Source organism: Oncorhynchus gorbuscha, linkage group LG10 (genome assembly GCF_021184085.1).
Source record: "Oncorhynchus gorbuscha isolate QuinsamMale2020 ecotype Even-year linkage group LG10, OgorEven_v1.0, whole genome shotgun sequence".
In the NCBI taxonomy this organism is placed as follows: domain Eukaryota; kingdom Metazoa; phylum Chordata; class Actinopteri; order Salmoniformes; family Salmonidae; genus Oncorhynchus; species Oncorhynchus gorbuscha.
In genome coordinates, this window is record NC_060182.1 from 1,911,423 (window position 1) to 1,930,828 (window position 19,406).

General features: G+C 52.1%; 1 protein-coding gene across 2 annotated transcripts in view; it reads left to right on the forward strand.

Annotated features, from left to right (window-relative positions):
- Positions 1-13,478, forward strand: part of LOC124045447 (ubiquitin-like modifier-activating enzyme 1) — a 63,544-nt gene extending 50,066 nt beyond the window's left edge. Inside the window, exons 19-25 of one of the 2 annotated variants that reach the window (XM_046364738.1) lie at positions 778-819; positions 1,434-1,522; positions 3,450-3,542; positions 4,445-4,636; positions 7,202-7,303; positions 8,046-8,146; positions 13,118-13,478. In XM_046364738.1, coding sequence (XP_046220694.1) covers positions 778-819; positions 1,434-1,522; positions 3,450-3,542; positions 4,445-4,636; positions 7,202-7,303; positions 8,046-8,146; positions 13,118-13,253 — 755 coding nt within the window. In that variant the 3' untranslated portion in view covers positions 13,254-13,478. The remainder of the gene's footprint in view (positions 1-777; positions 820-1,433; positions 1,523-3,449; positions 3,543-4,444; positions 4,637-7,201; positions 7,304-8,045; positions 8,147-13,117) is intronic. The other variant, XM_046364739.1, reaches the window with a different exon arrangement.
- Positions 13,479-19,406: the final 5,928 nt, after the last annotated feature.

A 19,406-nucleotide genomic window follows, 5' to 3' on the forward strand; every position in this document is an offset into this window, starting at 1 on the left:
GTGTAGAACTAACCCAGCCATCGCAGCAGAGTCTGCAGGAGCGTGTAGAACTAACCCAGCCATCGCAGCAGAGTCTGCAGGAGCGTGTAGAACTAACCCAGCCATCGCAGCAGAGTCTGCAGGAGCGTGTAGAACTAACCCAGCCATCGCAGCAGAGTCTGCAGGAGCGTGTAGAACTAACCCAGCCATCGCAGCAGAGTCTGCAGGAGCGTGTAGAACTAACCCAGCCATCGCAGCAGAGTCTGCAGGAGCGTGTAGAACTAACCCAGCCATCGCAGCAGAGTCTGCAGGAGCGTGTAGAACTAACCCAGCCATCGCAGCAGAGTGCAGGAGCGTGTAGAACTAACCCAGCCATCGCAGCAGAGTGCAGGAGCGTGTAGAACTAACCCAGCCATCGCAGCAGAGTGCAGGAGCGTGTAGAACTAACCCAGCCATCGCAGCAGAGTGCAGGAGCGTGTAGAACTAACCCAGCCATCGCAGCAGAGTGCAGGAGCGTGTAGAACTAACCCAGCCATCGCAGCAGAGTGCAGGAGCGCGTAGAACTAACCCAGCCATCGCAGCAGAGTGCAGGAACGCGTAGAACTAACCCAGCCATCGCAGCAGAGTGCAGGAGCGTGTAGAACTAAGAAAGCCTCTAGAAATGGGACATCTGTTATTTCTGCATTTGCCACAGAATGAAAGCCTTCCACAGACTGGATGGAAGAAGGACTTGTGTTGAATTAAATGAGATGGAAGAATCCCAGTTATGATCAGAGTATGTTTATTGTGTTTCATCAGAAAAAACTAACAAGACAGGTCCCACCTCTCGCCACCGGCCACGTGAGATGATTTTACAACATGCCCCTGTCTCATTGGCCTTTTCCCCTGTCTGTCAGCCAATGGACACTGTCGGACTAACAGCTGTGTGTCTCTCTCTCTCTCTCTGGTGGGAATGTCTTTGGGATGTGTGTCTGGGTCTGGGGGTTGTGTCTGGGTCTGGGGGTTGTGTCTGGGTCTGGGGGTTGTGTCTGGGTCTGGGGGTTGTGTCTGGGTCTGGGGGTTGTGTCTGGGTCTGGGGGTTGTGTCTGGGTCTGGGGGTTGTGTCTGGGTCTGGGGGTTGTGTCTGGGTCTGGGGGTTGTGTCTGGGTCTGGGGGTGTGTCTGGGTCTGGGGGGTGTGTCTGGGTCTGGGGGTGTGTCTGGGTCTGGGGGGTGTGTCTGGGTCTGGGGGTGTGTCTGGGTCTGGGGGTGTGTCTGGGTCTGGGGGTGTGTCTGGGTCTGGGGGTGTGTCTGGGTCTGGGGGTGTGTCTGGGTCTGGGGGTGTGTCTGGGTCTGGGGGGTGGGTCTGGGGGTGGGTCTGGGGGTGTGTCTGGGTCTGGGGGTGTGTCTGGGTCTGGGGGTGTGTCTGGGTCTGGGGGTGTGTCTGGGGGCTGTGTGTGTGTGTGTGTGTGTGTAGATGACAACAGGCTGGAGGAACTGAAGACTCTGCTGCCTGGACCGGAAGCTTCTTCTCACTTTAAACTCACTGCCATCGACTTTGAGAAGGTAGAGATTTCTCCCTTTACCTCCCTCCCTCTCTCTCTTTACTCTAACCCCCTCTCTCCCTTTACTCTACCCCCTCTCTCCCTTTACTCTACCCCCCTCTCTCCCTTTACCTCCCTCTCTCTCTTTACCTCCCTCTCTCTCTTTACTCTACCCCCCTCTCTCCCTTTACCTCCCTCCCCTCTCTCCCTTTACCTCCCTCCCTCTCTCTCTTTACTTACCCCCTCTCTCTCTTTACTCTACCCCTCCCTCTCTCCCTTTACCTCCCTCCCTCTCTCTCTTTACTCTACCCCCTCTCTCTCTCTCTCTCTTTACTTACCCCTCTCTCCCTTTACCTCCCTCCCTCTCTCTCTTTACTCTACCCCTCCCTCTCTCTCTTTACTCTACCCCCTCTCTCTCTTTACTTACCCCTCTCTCCCTTTACCTCCCTCCCTCTCTCTCTTTTTACTTACCCCCTTCTCTCTCTTACTTACCCCCTTCTCTCTCTTTACTTACCCCCTTCTCTCTCTTTACTTACCCCCTTCTCTCTCTTTACTTACCCCCTCTCTCTCTTTACTCTACCCCCTCTCTCTCTTTACTCTACCCCCTCTCTTTTACTCTACACCCCTCTCTTTACTCTACCCCCCTCTCTCTTTACTCTACCTCCCTCTCTCTTTACTCTACCCACCCTCTCTCTCTTTACTCTACCCACCCTCTCTCTCATTACTCTACCCACACCCTCTCTCTCTTTACTCTACCCACACCCTCTCTTTCTTTACTCTACCCCCCTCTCTCTCTTTACTCTACCCCCTCTCTCTCTTTACTCTAACCCCCTCTCTCTTTTTACTCTAACCCCCTCTCTCTCTTTACTCTACCCCCTCTCTCTCTATACTCTACCCCCCTCTCTCTTTACTCTACCCCCTCTCTCTCTTTACTCTACCCCCTCTCTCTCTTTACTCTACCCCCTCTCTCTCTTTACTCTACCCCCTCTCTCTCTTTACTCTACCCCTCTCTCTCTTACTCTACCCCCTCTCTCTCTTACTCTACCCCCTCTCTCTTACTCTACCCCCCTCTCTCTTTACTCTACCCCCTCTCTCTTTACTCTACCCCCTCTCTCTCTTTACTCTACCCCCTCTCTCTTTACTCTACCCCCCTCTCTCTCTACTCTACCCCCTCTCTCTCTTTACTCTACTCCCACTCTCTCTTTTACTCTGCCCCCTCTCTTTACCCCCTCTCTCTTTACTCTACCCCCTCTCTCTTTTACTCTACCCCCTCTCTCTTTACTCTACCCCCTCTCTCTTTACTCTACCCCCCTCTCTCTTTACTCTACCCCCCTCTCTCTTTTACTCTACCCCCCTCTCTCTTACTCTACCCCCCTCTCTCTCTACTCTACCCCCTCTCTCTCTTTACTCTACTCCCACTCTCTCTCTTTACTCTGCCCCCCTCTCTTTTACCCCCTCTCTCTCTACTCTACCCCCTCTCTCTTTACTCTACCCCCTCTCTCTTTACTCTACCCCCCTCTCTCTTTACTCTACCCCCTCTCTCTTTACTCTACCCCCTCTCTCTTACTCTACCCCCTCTCTCTCTTTACTCTACCCCCTCTCTTTTACTCTACCCCCCCTCTTTGATGATGACTCTGTGTGTTCTGTGTGTTCCAGGATGCTGACTCTGTGTGTTCCAGGATGATGACTCTGTGTGTTCTGTGTGTTCCAGGATGATGACTCTGTGTGTTCTGTGTGTTCCAGGATGATGACTCTGTGTGTTCCAGGATGATGACTCTGTGTGTTCTGTGTGTTCCAGGATGATGACTCTGTGTGTTCTGTGTATTCCAGGATGATGACTCTGTGTGTTCTGTGTGTTCCAGGATGATGACTCTGTGTGTTCTGTGTGTTCCAGGATGATGACTCTGTGTGTTCCAGGATGATGACTCTGTGTGTTCTGTGTGTTCCAGGATGATGACTCTAACTTCCACATGGACTTCATTGTGGCTGCTTCCAACCTGAGAGCAGAAAACTACAACATTCCCCCTGCAGACAGACACAAGGTGTGTACATGCACACTGTTGCTCTCGCTGTCCCGGTGGCTCTCTGACTCTGGCTCGTATCGCTGTCCCGGTGGCTCTCTGACTCTGGCTCGTATCGCTGTCCCGGTGGCGCACTCTGGCTCGTATCGCTGTCCCGGTGGCGCACTCTGGCTCGTATCGCTGTCCCGGTGGCGCACTCTGGCTCGTATCGCTGTCCCGGTGGCTCTGGCTCGTTCGCTGTCCCGGTGGCTCTCTCTCTGAGTCTGGCTCGTTCGCTGTCCCGGTGGCTCTCTCTCTGACTCTGGCTCGTATCGCTGTCTTGCTCTCTGTGACTCTGGCTCGTATCGCTGTCTTGCTCTCTGGGACTCTGGCTCTCTCTGGCTCGTTTGCTGTCTTGCTCTCTGTGACTCTGGCTCTCTCTGGCTCGTTTGCTGTCTTGCTCTCTGGGACTCTGGCTCTCTCTGGCTCGTTTGCTGTCTTGCTCTCTGTGACTCTGGCTCGTTCGCTGTCTTGCACTCTGTGACTCTGGCTCTCTCTGGCTCGTTTGCTGTCTTGCTCTCTGTGACTCTGGCTCGTATCGCTGTCTTGCTCTCTGTGACTCTGGCTCTCTCTGGCTCGTATCGCTGTCCCGGTGGCTCTGGCTCGTTTGCTGTCTTGCTCTGTGACTGGCTCTCTCTGGCTCGTTTGCTGTCTTGCTCTGTGACTGGCTCTCTCTGGCTCGTTTGCTGTCTTGCTCTGTGACTGGCTCTCTCTGGCTCGTTTGCGGTCTTGCTCTCTGTGACTGGCTCTCTCTGGCTCGTTTGCGGTCTTGCTCTCTGTGACTGGCTCTCTCTGGCTCGTTTGCGGTCTTGCTCTCTGTGACTGGCTCTCTCTGGCTCGTTTGCGGTCTTGCTCTCTGTGACTCTCTCTCTCTCTGTCCCCAGAGTAAGCTGATAGCTGGGAAGATCATTCCTGCGATAGCGACCACCACAGCAGCAGTCGTAGGTCTGGTCTGTCTGGAGCTCATCAAGATCGTTCAGGGACACAAGAAGGTGGAGTCGTTTAAGAACGGCTTCATGAACCTGGCGCTGCCGTTCTTCACCTTCTCAGAACCCATCTCTGCTCCCAGCCACAAGGTACAGAACCCATCTCTGCTCCCAGCCACAAGGTACAGAACCCATCTCTGCTCCCAGCCACAAGGTACAGAACCCGTCTCTGCTCCCAGCCACAAGGTACAGAACCCGTCTCTGCTCCCAGCCACAAGGTACAGAACCCGTCTCTGCTCCCAGCCACAAGGTACAGAACCCGTCTCTGCTCCCAGCCACAAGGTACAGAACCCGTCTCTGCTCCCAGCCACAAGGTACAGAACCCGTCTCTGCTCCCAGCCACAAGGTACAGAACCCGTCTCTGCTCCCAGCCACAAGGTACAGAACCCGTCTCTGCTCCCAGCCACAAGGTACAGAACCCGTCTCTGCTCCCAGCCACAAGGTACAGAACCCGTCTCTGCTCCCAGCCACAAGGTACAGAACCCGTCTCTGCTCCCAGCCACAAGGTACAGAACCCGTCTCTGCTCCCAGCCACAAGGTACAGAACCCGTCTCTGCTCCCAGCCACAAGGTACAGAACCCGTCTCTGCTCCCAGCCACAAGGTACAGAACCCGTCTCTGCTCCCAGCCACAAGGTACAGAACCCGTCTCTGCTCCCAGCCACAAGGTACAGAACCCGTCTCTGCTCCCAGCCACAAGGTAGGGTTGGAATCGGGAGGGAGGGGGTCTGTTCAGAGGGTATGTGTGTGACTGTCTAGGCTCCCCAGTAGATGGCCCGGGGGTGATTTTTCTCATTTGATTTAATTCCCACTTATAAATATAGTTATATGGGAAGGTATTCCAATGTAATCAAAGTTCGCGGTCAATTGCAGAGTACAAATGATTTAGAACTGAACTGAAATATAAACAAAACATGTCAAATGTTGGTCCCGGCATGATCATTACACAGGTGCACCTTGTGCTGGGAACAATGAAAGGCCACTCTAAAATGTGCAGTTTTGTCACACAACACAATGCCACAGATGTCTCAAGTTCTGAGGGAGTGTGCAATTGGCATTCTGACTGCAGGAATGTCCACCAGAGCAGTTGCCAGGGAATTGAATGGTCATTTCTCTCCCAGTACGTCCGCCCGGCCTCACAACCACAGACCACGTGTAACCATGCCAACCCAGGACCTCCTCATCCGGCTTCTTCACCTGCGGGATCGGGTGGTGGAGGGTGTTTCTGTCTGTAGTAAAGCCCTGGGGATAAACTCATTCTGATTGGCTGTGCCTGGCTCCCCAGTGGATGCACCCCTGCCCAGTCATGTGAAATCCATAGATTAGGGCCGAGTTCGTTTATTTCAATTGACTGATTTCCTTATATGAACTGTAACTCAGTAAACCTTTTGAAATTGTAGCATGTTGCGTTTATATTTTGGTAAAGTATGTTCCGGCCCAATACTCAGAGAGAAATGTGGCTGAATCCCCTGGATCAGAACACTGAGCAGTATCAAGGGGACATTTCACAACTAGGTGTCAGGTCTTTGTGTTAGGCCCGGGCTTTTCATTTAGTGTTTGTCTGTACCTCTAACAGATTCTTCTGTCCCCACACTTTTCTCTCCCCATCCATCTCTTTCTCTCTCTGCCTCCCCCTCTCTCCCCATCTCTTTCTCTCTCTGCCTCCCCCTCTCTCCCCATCTCTTTCTCTCTCTGCCTCCCCCTCTCTCCCCATCTCTTTCTCTCTCTACCTCCCCTTCTCTCCCCATCTCTTTCTCTCTCTACCTCCCCTTCTCTCCCCATCTCTTTCTTTCTCTACCTCCCCTTCTCTCCCCATCTCTTTCTTTCTCTGCCTCCCCCTTTCTCCCCATCTCTTTCTCTCTCTGCCTCCCCCTTTCTCCCCATCTCTTTCTCTCTCTGCCTCCCCCTCTCTCCCCATCTCTTTCTCTCTCTGCCTCCCCCTCTCTCCCCATCTCTTTCTCTCTCTGCCTCCCCCTCTCTCCCCATCTCTTTCTCTCTCTGCCTCCCCCTCTCTCCCCATCTCTTTCTCTCTCTGCCTCCCCCTCTCTCCCCATCTCTTTCTCTCTCTGCCTCCCCCTCTCTCCCCATCTCTTTCTCTCTCTGCCTCCCCCTCTCTCCCCATCTCTTTCTCTCTCTGCCTCCCCCTCTCTCCCCATCTCTTTCTCTCTCTGCCTCCCCCTCTCTCCCCATCTCTTTCTCTCTGCCTCCCCATCTTTCTCTCTCTGCCTCCCCATCTTTCTCTCTCTGCCTCCCCTTCTCTCCCCATCTCTTTCTCTCTCTGCCTCCCCCTCTCTCCCCATCTCTTTCTCTCTCTGCCTCCCCCTCTCTCCCCATCTCTTTCTCTCTCTGCCTCCCCCTCTCTCCCCATCTCTTTCTCTCTCTGCCTCCCCCTCTCTCCCCATCTCTTTCTCTCTCTGCCTCCCCCTCTCTCCCCATCTTTCTCTCTCTGCCTCCCCATCTTTCTCTCTCTGCCTCCCCATCTTTCTCTCTCTGCCTCCCCATCTTTCTCTCTCTGCCTCCCCATCTTTCTCTCTCTGCCTCCCCTTCTCTCCCCATCTCTTTCTCTCTCTGCCTCCCCCTCTCTCCCCATCTCTTTCTCTCTCTGCCTCCCCATCTTTCTCTCTCTGCCTCCCCATCTCCTCTCCCTCCCTCCATAGTACTATGAGATTGACTGGTCTCTGTGGGATCGTTTTGAGGTGAAGGGTCTGCAGGCCAATGGAGAGGAGATGACCCTTCGACAGTTCCTGGACTACTTCAAGGTACTGAGTCTCTGTGCTGAGTCTCTGTGCTGAGTCTCTGTGCTGAGTCTCTGTGCTGAGTCTCTGTGCTGAGTCTCTGTGCTGAGTCTCTGTGCTGAGTCTCTGTGCTGAGCTTAAGTTCATTATTGGTTTCTATAACATTTAGTCTTTCCTTCCCCTGTAGAATGAGCATCAGTTGGAGATCACCATGCTGTCTCAGGGAGTCTCCATGCTCTACTCCTCTCACCCTGCTGTCTCCATGCTCTACTCCTCTCACCCTGCTGTCTCCATGCTCTACTCCTCTCACCCTGCTGTCTCCATGCTCTACTCCTCTCACCCTGCTGTCTCCATGCTCTACTCCTCTCACCCTGCTGTCTCCATGCTCTACTCCTCTCACCCTGCTGTCTCCATGCTCTACTCCTCTCACCCTGCTGTCTCCATGCTCTACTCCTCTCACCCTGCTGTCTCCATGCTCTACTCCTCTCACCCTGCTGTCTCCATGCTCTACTCCTCTCACCCTGCTGTCTCCATGCTCTACTCCTCTCACCCTGCTGTCTCCATGCTCTACTCCTCTCACCCTGCTGTCTCCATGCTCTACTCCTCTCACCCTGCTGTCTCCATGCTCTACTCCTCTCACCCTGCTGTCTCCGTGCTCTACTCCTCTCACCCTGCTGTCTCCGTGCTCTTCCTCCTCTCACCCTGCTGTCTCGGTGCTCTTCCTCCTCTCACCCTGCTGTCTTCCTCCTCTCTGTCTCCCCTGTAGAATGAGCATCAGTTGGAGATCACCATGCTGTCTCAGGGAGTCTCCATGCTCTACTCCTTCTTCATGCCTGCAGCTAAACTCAAGGAGAGGCTGCTGTTACCGTGAGTCACTGCTAACCCTGTCCTGTCATGTCCAGAACTGACCCTGTCCTGTCATGTCCAGAACTGACCCTGTCCTGTCATGTCCAGAACTGACCCTGTCCTGTCACGTGTAGAACTGACCCTGTCCTGTCATGTCCAGAACTGACCCTGTCACGTCCAGAACTGACCCTGTCACGTCTAGAACTGACCCTGTCACGTCTAGAACTGACCCTGTCACGTCTAGAACTGACCCTGTCACGTCTAGAACTGACCCTGTCACGTCTAGAACTGACCCTGTCACGTCTAGAACTGACCCTGTCACGTCTAGAACTGACCCTGTCACGCTAGAACTGACCCTGTCACGTCTAGAACTGACCCTGTCACGTCTAGAACTGACCCTGTCACGTCTAGAACTGACCCTGTCACGTCTAGAACTGACCCTGTCACGTCTAGAACTGACCCTGTCACGTCTAGAACTGACCCTGTCACGTCTAGAACTGACCCTGTCACGTCTAGAACTGACCCTGTCACGTCTAGAACTGACCCTGTCACGTCTAGAACTGACCCTGTCACGTCTAGAACTGACCCTGTCACGTCTAGAACTGACCCTGTCACGTCTAGAACTGACCCTGACCCTGACCCTGTCACGTCTAGAACTGACCCTGTCACGTCTAGAACTGACCCTGTCACGTCTAGAACTGACCCTGTCACGTCTAGAACTGACCCTGTCACGTCTAGAACTGACCCTGTCACGTCTAGAACTGACCCTGTCACGTCTAGAACTGACCCTGTCACGTCTAGAACTGACCCTGTCACGTCTAGAACTGACCCTGTCACGTCTAGAACTGACCCTGTCACGTCTAGAACTGACCCTGTCACGTCTAGAACTGACCCTGTCACGTCTAGAACTGACCCTGTCACGTCTAGAACTGACCCTGTCACGTCTAGAACTGACCCTGTCACGTCTAGAACTGACCCTGTCACGTCTAGAACTGACCCTGTCACGTCTAGAACTGACCCTGTCACGTCTAGAACTGACCCTGTCACGTCTAGAACTGACCCTGTCACGTCTAGAACTGACCCTGTCACGTCTAGAACTGACCCTGTCACGTCTAGAACTGACCCTGTCACGTCTAGAACTGACCCTGTCACGTCTAGAACTGACCCTGTCACGTCTAGAACTGACCCTGTCACGTCTAGAACTGACCCTGTCACGTCTAGAACTGACCCTGTCACGTCTAGAACTGACCCTGTCACGTCTAGAACTGACCCTGTCACGTCTAGAACTGACCCTGTCACGTCTAGAACTGACCCTGTCACGTCTAGAACTGACCCTGTCACGTCTAGAACTGACCCTGTCACGTCTAGAACTGACCCTGTCACGTCTAGAACTGACCCTGTCACGTCTAGAACTGACCCTGTCACGTCTAGAACTGACCCTGTCACGTCTAGAACTGACCCTGTCACGTCTAGAACTGACCCCGTCCTGTCACGTCTAGAACTGACCCCGTCATGTCTAGAACTGACCCCGTCCTGTCTAGAACTGACCCCGTCACGTGACCCGTCTAGAACTGACCCCGTCACGTCTAGAACTGACCCCGTCACGTCTAGAACTGACCCCGTCACGTCTAGAACTGACCCAGTCACGTCTAGAACTGACCCCGTCACGTCTAGAACTGACCCCGTCACGTCTAGAACTGACCCCGTCACGCCTAGAACTGACCCCGTCACGTCTAGAACTGACCCCGTCACGTCTAGAACTGACCCCGTCACGTCTAGAACTGACCCCGTCACGTCTAGAACTGACCCTGTCACGTCTAGAACTGACCCTGTCACGTCTAGAACTGACCCTGTCACGTCTAGAACTGACCCTGTCACGTCTAGAACTGACCCTGTCACGCCTAGAACTGACCCCTGTCACGTCTAGAACTGACCCTGTCACGTCTAGAACTGACCCTGTCACGTCTAGAACTGACCCTGTCACGTCTAGAACTGACCCTGTCACGTCTAGAACTGACCCTGTCACGTCTAGAACTGACCCTGTCACGTCTAGAACTGACCCTGTCACGTCTAGAACTGACCCTGTCACGTCTAGAACTGACCCCGTCCTGTCACGTCTAGAACTGACCCCGTCCTGTCACGTCTAGAACTGACCCCGTCACGTCTAGAACTGACCCCGTCCGTCTAGAACTGACCCCGTCACGTCTAGAACTGACCCCGTCACGTCTAGAACTGACCCCGTCACGTCTAGAACTGACCCCGTCACGTCTAGAACTGACCCGTCACGTCTAGAACTGACCCCGCACGTCTAGAACTGACCCCGTCCGTCTAGAACTGACCCCGTCACGTCTAGAACTGACCCCGTCACGTCTAGAACTGACCCCGTCACGTCTAGAACTGACCCCGTCACGTCTAGAACTGACCCCGTCACGACACCCGGCCTGTCCCCTGAAACGGCACCCGGCCTGTCCCCTAGAAACGGCACCCGGCCTGTCCCCTAGAAACGGCACCCGGCCTGTCCCCTAGAAACGGCACCCGGCCTGTCCCCTAGAAACGGCACCCGGCCTGTCCCCTAGAAACGGCACCCGGCCTGTCCCCTAGAAACGGCACCCGGCCTGTCCCCTAGAAACGGCACCCGGCCTGTCCCCTAGAAACGGCACCCGGCCTGTCCCCTAGAAACGGCACCCGGCCTGTCCCCTAGAAACGGCACCCGGCCTGTCCCCTAGAAACGGCACCCGGCCTGTCCCCTAGAAACGGCACCCGGCCTGTCCCCTAGAAACGGCACCCGGCCTGTCCCCTAGAAACGGCACCCGGCGTGTCCCCTAGAAACGGCACCCGGCGTGCCGCTCTAGGGGACAGGCCGTGTTACTGCCCTAATTAAGCCGAAGGGGGTTACTGCCCTAATTAAGCCGAAGGGGGTTACTGCCCTAATTAAGCCGAAGGGGGTTACTGCCCTAATTAAGCCGAAGGGGGTTACTGCCCTAATTAAGCCGAAGGGGGTTACTGCCCTAATTAAGCCGAAGGGGTTACTGCCCTAATTAAGCCGAAGGGGGTTACTGCCCTAATTAAGCCGAAGGGGGTTACTGCCCTAATTAAGCCGAAGGGGGTTACTGCCCTAATTAAGCCGAAGGGGGTTACTGCCCTAATTAAGCCGAAGGGGGTTACTGCCCTAATTAAGCCGAAGGGGGTTACTGCCCTAATTAAGCCGAAGGGGGTTACTGCCCTAATTAAGCCGAAGGGGGTTACTGCCCTAATTAAGCCGAAGGGGGTTACTGCCCTAATTAAGCCGAAGGGGGTTACTGCCCTAATTAAGCCGAAGGGGGTTACTGCCCTAATTAAGCCGAAGGGGGTTACTGCCCTAATTAAGCCGAAGGGGGTTACTGCCCTAATTAAGCCGAAGGGGTTACTGCCCTAATTAAGCCGAAGGGGTTACTGCCCTAATTAAGCCGAAGGGGGTTACTGCCCTAATTAAGCCGAAGGGGGTTACTGCCCTAATTAAGCCGAAGGGGGTTACTGCCCTAATTAAGCCGAAGGGGGTTACTGCCCTAATTAAGCCGAAGGGGGTTACTGCCCTAATTAAGCCGAAGGGGTTACTGCCCTAATTAAGCCGAAGGGGTTACTGCCCTAATTAAGCCGAAGGGGGTTACTGCCCTAATTAAGCCGAAGGGGTTACTGCCCTAATTAAGGGGGTTACTGCCCTAATTAAGCCGAAGGGGGTTACTGCCCTAATTAAGCCGAAGGGGGTTACTGCCCTAATTAAGCCGAAGGGGGTTACTGCCCTAATTAAGCCGAAGGTCTGAAATGTGACACAATTCAATATTTTGTTGCCAATCAATAACTGGAATCAATAACTGGAATGACAGGAATTTCTAACTTGAGGAATCTGAAGTTTCTCAAACTGCCAGAGATGACTGGGGTCTTACTGAACTAAATGTTATCTTCCTTCTCCCCTCTCTCCCCTCCCCCTCCCCCTCTCCCTCCCCCTCCCCTCCCCCTCTCCCCTCCCCCTCTCCCCTCCCCCTCTCTCCTCCCCCTCTCTCCTCCCCCTCTCTCCTCTCCCCTCCCCCTCTCTCCTCCCCCTCTCTCTCTCTCCCCCCCCCTCTTTCCTCTCTCCTCTCCCCTCTCCCTCTCCCTCCCCCTCTCTCCTCTCCCCTCCCCCTCTTTCCTCTCTCCTCTCCCCTCTCCCTCTCTCCTCCCCCTCTCTCCTCTCCCCTCTCCCCTCTCTCCTCTCCCCTCCCCCTCTTTCCTCTCTCCTCTCCCCTCTCCCCTCTCTCCCTCCCCCTCTCTCCTCTCCCTCTCCCCTCTCTCCTCCCCCTCTCTCCTCTCCCCTCTCCCTCTCTCCTCTCTCCTCTCCCCTCTCTCCTCTCCCTCCCCCTCTCTCCTCTCCCCCTCCCCTCTCTCCCCCTCCCCCTCTCTCCTCTCCCCCTCTCTCCTCCCCCTCTCTCCTCTCCCTCCCCCTCTTTCCTCTCTCCTCTCCCTCCCCCTCTCTCCCTCCCCCCTCTCCTCTCCCCTCTCCCCTCTCTCCTCTCCTCCCCCTCTCTCCTCTCCCTCTCTCCTCTCCCCTCTCTCCTCTCCCCTCTCCCCTCTCTCCTCTCTCCTCTCCCCTCCCCCTCTCTCTCCTCCCCCTCTCTCTCCTCCCCCTCTCTCTCCTCCCCTCTCTCTCCTCCCCTCTCCTCCCCCTCTCTCCTCTCCCCTCTCCCTCTCTCCTCCCCCTCCCCCTCTCCCCTCTCCCTCCCCCTCTCTCCTCTCCCCTCCCCCCCCTCTCCCTCCCTCCTCTCTCCTCTCCCCTCCCCCTCTCTCCTCTCCTCCCCCTCTCTCCTCTCCTCCCCCTCTCTCCCCTCTCTCCTCTCCCCTCCCCCTCTCTCCTCTCCTCCCCCTCTCTCCTCTCCCCTCCCCCTCTCTCCTCTCCTCCCCCTCTCTCCTCTCCCCTCCCCCTCCTCTCCCCTCCCCTCCCCCTCTCCTCTCCTCCCCCCTCTCCCCTCTGCTCTCCAGGATGACAGAGATTGTGACCAAGGTTTCTAAGAAGAAGCTGGGGAAGCATGTGAAAGCTCTGGTGTTTGAGCTGTGCTGCAACGACCTGACTGAGGAAGATGTGGAGGTTCCCTACGTCAGATACACCATCCGCTGAACCAACACACACACACACACACACACCGGGGGGGGGGGTAAGGAGAGGGGATGGCTTTGGATCAATCACTTGTAGAGGAAAGGTTATTGGATCCCTGATTCAAAATGGCACCCTATTCCCTATATAGTGTTCCCTATTCCCTATATAGTGTTCCCTATATAGTGTACCCTATTCCCTATATAGTGTACTCTATTCCCTATATAGTGTACTCTATTCCCTATATAGTGTACTCTATTCCCTATATAGTGTACTCTATTCCCTATATAGTGTACCCTATTCCCTATATAGTGTTCCCTATTCCCTATACAGTGTACTCTATTCCCTATACAGTGTACTCTATTCCCTATATAGTGTACTCTATTCCCTATATAGTGTACTCTATTCCCTATATAGTGTACCCTATTCCCTATAGTGTACCCTATTCCCTATATAGTGTACCCTATATAGTGTACTCTATTCCCTATATAGTGTACCCTATTCCCTATATAGTGTACCCTATTCCCTATATAGTGTACCCTATATAGTGTACTCTATTCCCTATATAGTGTACCCTATTCCCTATATAGTGTACCCTATATAGTGTACTCTATTCCCTATATAGTGTACCCTATATAGTGTACTCTATTCCCTATATAGTGTACCCTATTCCCTATATAGTGTACCCTATTCCCTATATAGTGTACCCTATATAGTGTACTCTATTCCCTATATAGTCTACCCTATTCCCTATATAGTGTACCCTATATAGTGTATCCTCTTGCCTATATAGTGTACCCTATTCCCTATATAGTGTTCCCTATTCCCTATATAGTGTTCCCTATTCCCCATATAGTGTACTCTATTCCCTATATAGTGTTCCCTATTCCCCATATAGTGTACTCTATTCCCTATATAGTGTACCCTATTCCCTATATAGTGTTCCCTATTCCCTATATAGTGTACCCTCTTCCCTATATAGTGTACCCTATTCCCTATATAGTGTACCCTATTCCCTATATAGTGTACCCTATTCCCTATATCGTGTACCCTGAACTTATAGAGACTAGGGTGCCAAACAACGATCTGAAATGAGATGTGTTGGGACATGGTTGTGGGGAGATTGTAAACTGGTTGGTCCCTGTACCCAACAACTCTGCTACCCCCCCTCAACAACTCTGCTACCCCCCCTCAACAACTCTGCTACCCCCCCTCAACAACTCTGCTACCCTCCCCACTCAGTACTGCCGTGTCAGGGCCAACGTGGCACGTCCTTCCCCTGACCCCTGCGTTGTGATGTGGCACGTCCTTCCCTGTTCTCCCCTGACCCCTGCGTTGTGACGTGGCACGTCCTTCCCTGTTCTCCCCTGACCCCTGCATTGTGACGTGGCACGTCCTTCCCTGTTCTCCCCTGACCCCTGCATTGTGACGTGGCACGTCCTTCCCCTGACCCCTGCGTTGTGATGTGGCACGTCCTTCCCTGTTCTCCCCTGACCCCTGCGTTGTGATGTGGCACGTCCTTCCCCTGACCCCTGCGTTGTGACGTGGCACGTCCTTCCCCGTTCTCCCCTGACCCCTGCGTTGTGACGTGGCACGTCCTTCCCTGTTCACCCCTGACCCCTGCATTGTGATGTGGCACGTCCTTCCCTGTTCTCCCCTGACCCCTGCATTGTGACGTGGCACGTCCTTCCCTGTTCACCCCTGACCCCTGCATTGTGACGTGGCACGTCCTTCCCCTGACCCCTGCATTGTGATGTGGCACGTCCTTCCCTGTTCACCCCTGACCCCTGTATTGTGATGTGGCATGTCCTTCCCTGTTCTCCCCTGACCCCTGCGTTGTGATGTCATATGACCAGTAGTGGCAAACTAAACCTAACTGGAACGAACATCTCTGAGGATTTTATAAATTTTGGAAAACAGAAATCCAGGAAACAACCGTAAAATGTCACTTGGATTGAAGTGTAAAATGGGGGGGGGCTGTGAATAAAGAGGAACTCTTGACTACCCCTGACTGTAACATACCCTGGGGAGGGGGGCAGACTGACCGACCGGGACCCCCAGGGTTGGTATTTTAACAGGTGTGTCTCCCCCCCCCTTCTATCTAGTTCCTAAAGGTGGGAGGAGGGATTGTGAGGAGGAGGGGGGGGGGGGGCAGGTGTTTAAACATGACTTGAGTTTTCAATTTGTTTTTCCATTTAATTTGATTTTGGGATGTACTTGTGTGTGTGTGCGCCGGGCCACAACCTTTAGGAACATTCTGTCTTGTTCCGTCTGCTTTTTAAAGTCCAGTGTGTCGACAGGTGGAGTCGGTCTGGTTGTCATGGGAACACGGAGTGTGATCAATAAATACGTTGAATTGAATAAAAAAGATTTTGTCTCATCTCCTCTTTAAATGTTCACCCACGGGGGTTTCTATGAAGAGGGAGAAGTATGGTGGTGCGCCAGCCTGGTCCCTGATCTGTTCACCCACGGGGGTTTCTATGAAGAGGGAGAAGTGTGGTGCGCCAGCCTGGTCCCTGATCTGTTCACCCACGGGGGTTTCTATGAAGAGGGAGAAGTATGATGCGCCAGCCTGGTCCCTGATCTGTTTGTGCTTATCAACTCCTACGGTCGATAGCCTGACAAGACAACACAGACACATCTGGGACCAGATGCATTGGCTAGGTTGACTGATTTTACAGGTATGTTATTGGATAATTGAAGTGTGCAGGCCGTACTGTACTAGCCACGGTATATTCTGGGGTCTCAGCAACATCTGCTATACTGAATACCTCCCTGGCTATGTTGACCACACCGCTGGCTTTTCAAATTACACACGTTATTCATCCAGACGGCTCGCGTGCATCAACGACCGTCGGTAGCCAGGCGCTAAAATAAAACTGTTGTATTTTTTACATTTACATTTAAGTCATTTAGCAGACGCTCTTATCCAGAGCGACTTACAAATTGGTGCATTCACCTTATGACATCCAGTGGAACAGCCACTTTACAATAGTGCATCTAAATCTTAAGGGGGAGGGGGGGTAGAAGGATTACTTTATCCTATCCTAGGTATTCCTTAAAGAGGTGTTTTTTTTATTTTTGATCCTTGATGAGCTGTAAATCTCTCCCATTTGGTATTTAGCAGCATATGTACCCTTTTTAAAAAAAACATTTTTTTACCTTTATTTAACTAGGCAAGTCAGTTAAGAACAAATTCTTATTTTCAATGATGGCCTAGGAACAGTGGGTTAACTGTCAGTTCAGGGGCAGAATGACAGATTTGTACTTGCAACCTTTCGGTTACTAGTCCAATGCTTTAATGCTCTAACCACTAGGCTACCCTGCCACCCTGTGGGTGATTGAACTGAGGTCCACACTCCAGTCCAGTTGGTAATGAACCTTTTTAAAGTTGTGGCAATCGCTGTATAAAATCCACTGAAGAAAGAATGAATGAGGAGATTACTAGAAATGTAACTAGTTCTCCCATAATCTATCATCTAATCTATGGATTAATTGTCAGAGTAGAGAACACACAATGTTGTGACTCAAAATGGATCGATATTCTACCAAACTCCAGGGGACAAAATGGCCTTGTGCATTTCAGGTAAAATAACCCCATGTTTACTCCCAGGACAAATGAACTAGCAACAGTAAGATAGCTAGCTAAATGGCCTTGTGCATTTCAGGTAAAATAACCCCATGTTTACTCTCAGGACAAATGAACTAGCAACAGTAAGATAGCTAGCTAAATGGCCTTGTGCATTTCAGGTAAAATAACCCCATGTTTACTCTCAGGACAAATGAACTAGCAACAGTAAGATAGCTAGCTAAATGGCCTTGTGCATTTCAGGTAAAATAACCCCATGTTTACTCCCAGGACAAATGAACTAGCAACAGTAAGATAGCTAGCTAAATGGCCATGAATGTGTTTTACTGGAGTCCTGAGTTTGTTTTGATATTTCAATCTGCACGTACTGATTCTCTGAAACGTCCTGAAAACATCCAAGAGGATCATAAAGGGACCTTCCTGGGCTGCGATCAATTACCGCCACTGCACCAGGAAATGGATGCTCCTTGTTGGACTCCAGGTGAGTGTAAATGGCTGCTGATTGCTGGACTCCAGGTGAGTGTAAATGGCTGCTGATTGCTGGACTCCAGGTGAGTGTAAATGGCTGGTCCTTGCTGGACTCCAGGTGAGTGTAAATGGCTGCTGATTGCTGGACTCCAGGTGAGTGTAAATGGCTGCTCCTTGCTGGACTCCAGGTGAGTGTAAATGGCTGCTGATTGCTGGACTCCAGGTGAGTGTAAATGGCTGCTGATTGCTGGACTCCAGGTGAGTGTAAATGGCTGGTCCTTGCTGGACTCCAGGTGAGTGTAAATGGCTGCTGATTGCTGGACTCCAGGTGAGTGTAAATGGCTGGTCCTTGCTGGACTCCAGGTGAGTGTAAATGGCTGCTGATTGCTGGACTCCAGGTGAGTGTAAATGGCTGCTGATTGCTGGACTCCAGGTGAGTGTAAATGGCTGCTGATTGCTGGACTCCAGGTGAGTGTAAATGGCTGCTGATTGCTGGACTCCAGGTGAGTGTAAATGGCTGCTGATTGCTGGACTCCAGGTGAGTGTAAATGGCTGCTGATTGCTGGACTCCAGGTGAGTGTAAATGGCTGCTGATTGCTGGACTCCAGGTGAGTGTAAATGGAAGCGTGTCAGAACCAGAAAGAAGAAGAATGGTTCTCGGTGCGCCTGCCTACTTCCCACACGTCCGGACTTCAAATTGCTTTGAGCTCCTGCTGTCTTCTGCCCGGGGATTGGGTCGGGGACCCTCCATGGCTGTGGGTGTCCCTCCAGCTACCTCTCCCTGTCCTGTCTTCTGCCCGGGGATTGGGTCGGGATATCTATCCTACTGTCAGTAACACCTCTCTGTTAAACTGATATCTATCCTACTGTCAGTAACACCAGGTCTCTGTTAAACTGATATCTATCCTACTGTCAGTAACACCAGGTCTCTGTTAAACTGATATCTATCCTACTGTCAGTAATACCAGGTCTCTGTTAAACTGATATCTATCCTACTGTCAGTAATACCAGGTCTCTGTTAAACTGATATCTATCCTACTGTCAGTAACACCTCTCTGTTAAACTGATATCTATCCTACTGTCAGTAACACCAGGTCTCTGTTAAACTGATATCTATCCTACTGTCAGTAATACCAGGTCTCTGTTAAACTGATATCTATCCTACTGTCAGTAATACCAGGTCTCTGTTAAACTGATATCTATCCTACTGTCAGTAATACCAGGTCTCTGTTAAACTGATATCTATCCTACTGTCAGTAATACCAGGTCTCTGTTAAACTGATATCTATCCTACTGTCAGTAACACCTCTCTGTTAAACTGATATCTATCCTACTGTCAGTAACACCAGGTCTCTGTTAAACTGATATCTATCCTACTGTCAGTAATACCAGGTCTCTGTTAAACTGAAATCTATCCTACTGTCAGTAATACCAGGTCTCTGTTAAACTGATATCTATCCTACTGTCAGTAACACCAGGTCTCTGTTAAACTGATATCTATCCTACTGTCAGTAACACCAGGTCTCTGTTAAAAATGTTATGCATTAATATTAGAATATGTGCCTCGAAGTCTTTATGCCCTATACACTGAGTGGACAAAACATTAGGAACACCTTCCTTATATTGAGTTGTACTGCCTTTCTCCCTCAGAACGGCCTCAGTTCATCAGGGCATGGACTCTACAAGGTTGTCCAAAGCGTTCCACAGTGATGTTGGCCCATGTTGACTCCAATGCTTCCCACAGTTGTGTCAAGTTGGCTGGATGTCCTTTGGGTGGTGGACCATTGTTGATACACACAGGAAACTGTTGAGTGTGAAAAACCCAGCAGCGTTGCAGTTCTTGACACACTCAAACTGGTGGTCTACTACCATACCCCATTCAAAGGCACCTACTACCATACCCCGTTCAAAGACACCTACTACCATACTACCACCTACTACCATACCCCATTCAAAGGCACCTACTACCATACTACCACCTACTACCAGACCCCGTTCAAAGGCACCTACCACCATACCCCATTCAAAGGCACCTACTACCATACCCCATTCAAAGGCACCTACTACCATACCCCATTCAAAGGCACCTACTACCATACCCCATTCAAAGGCACCTACTA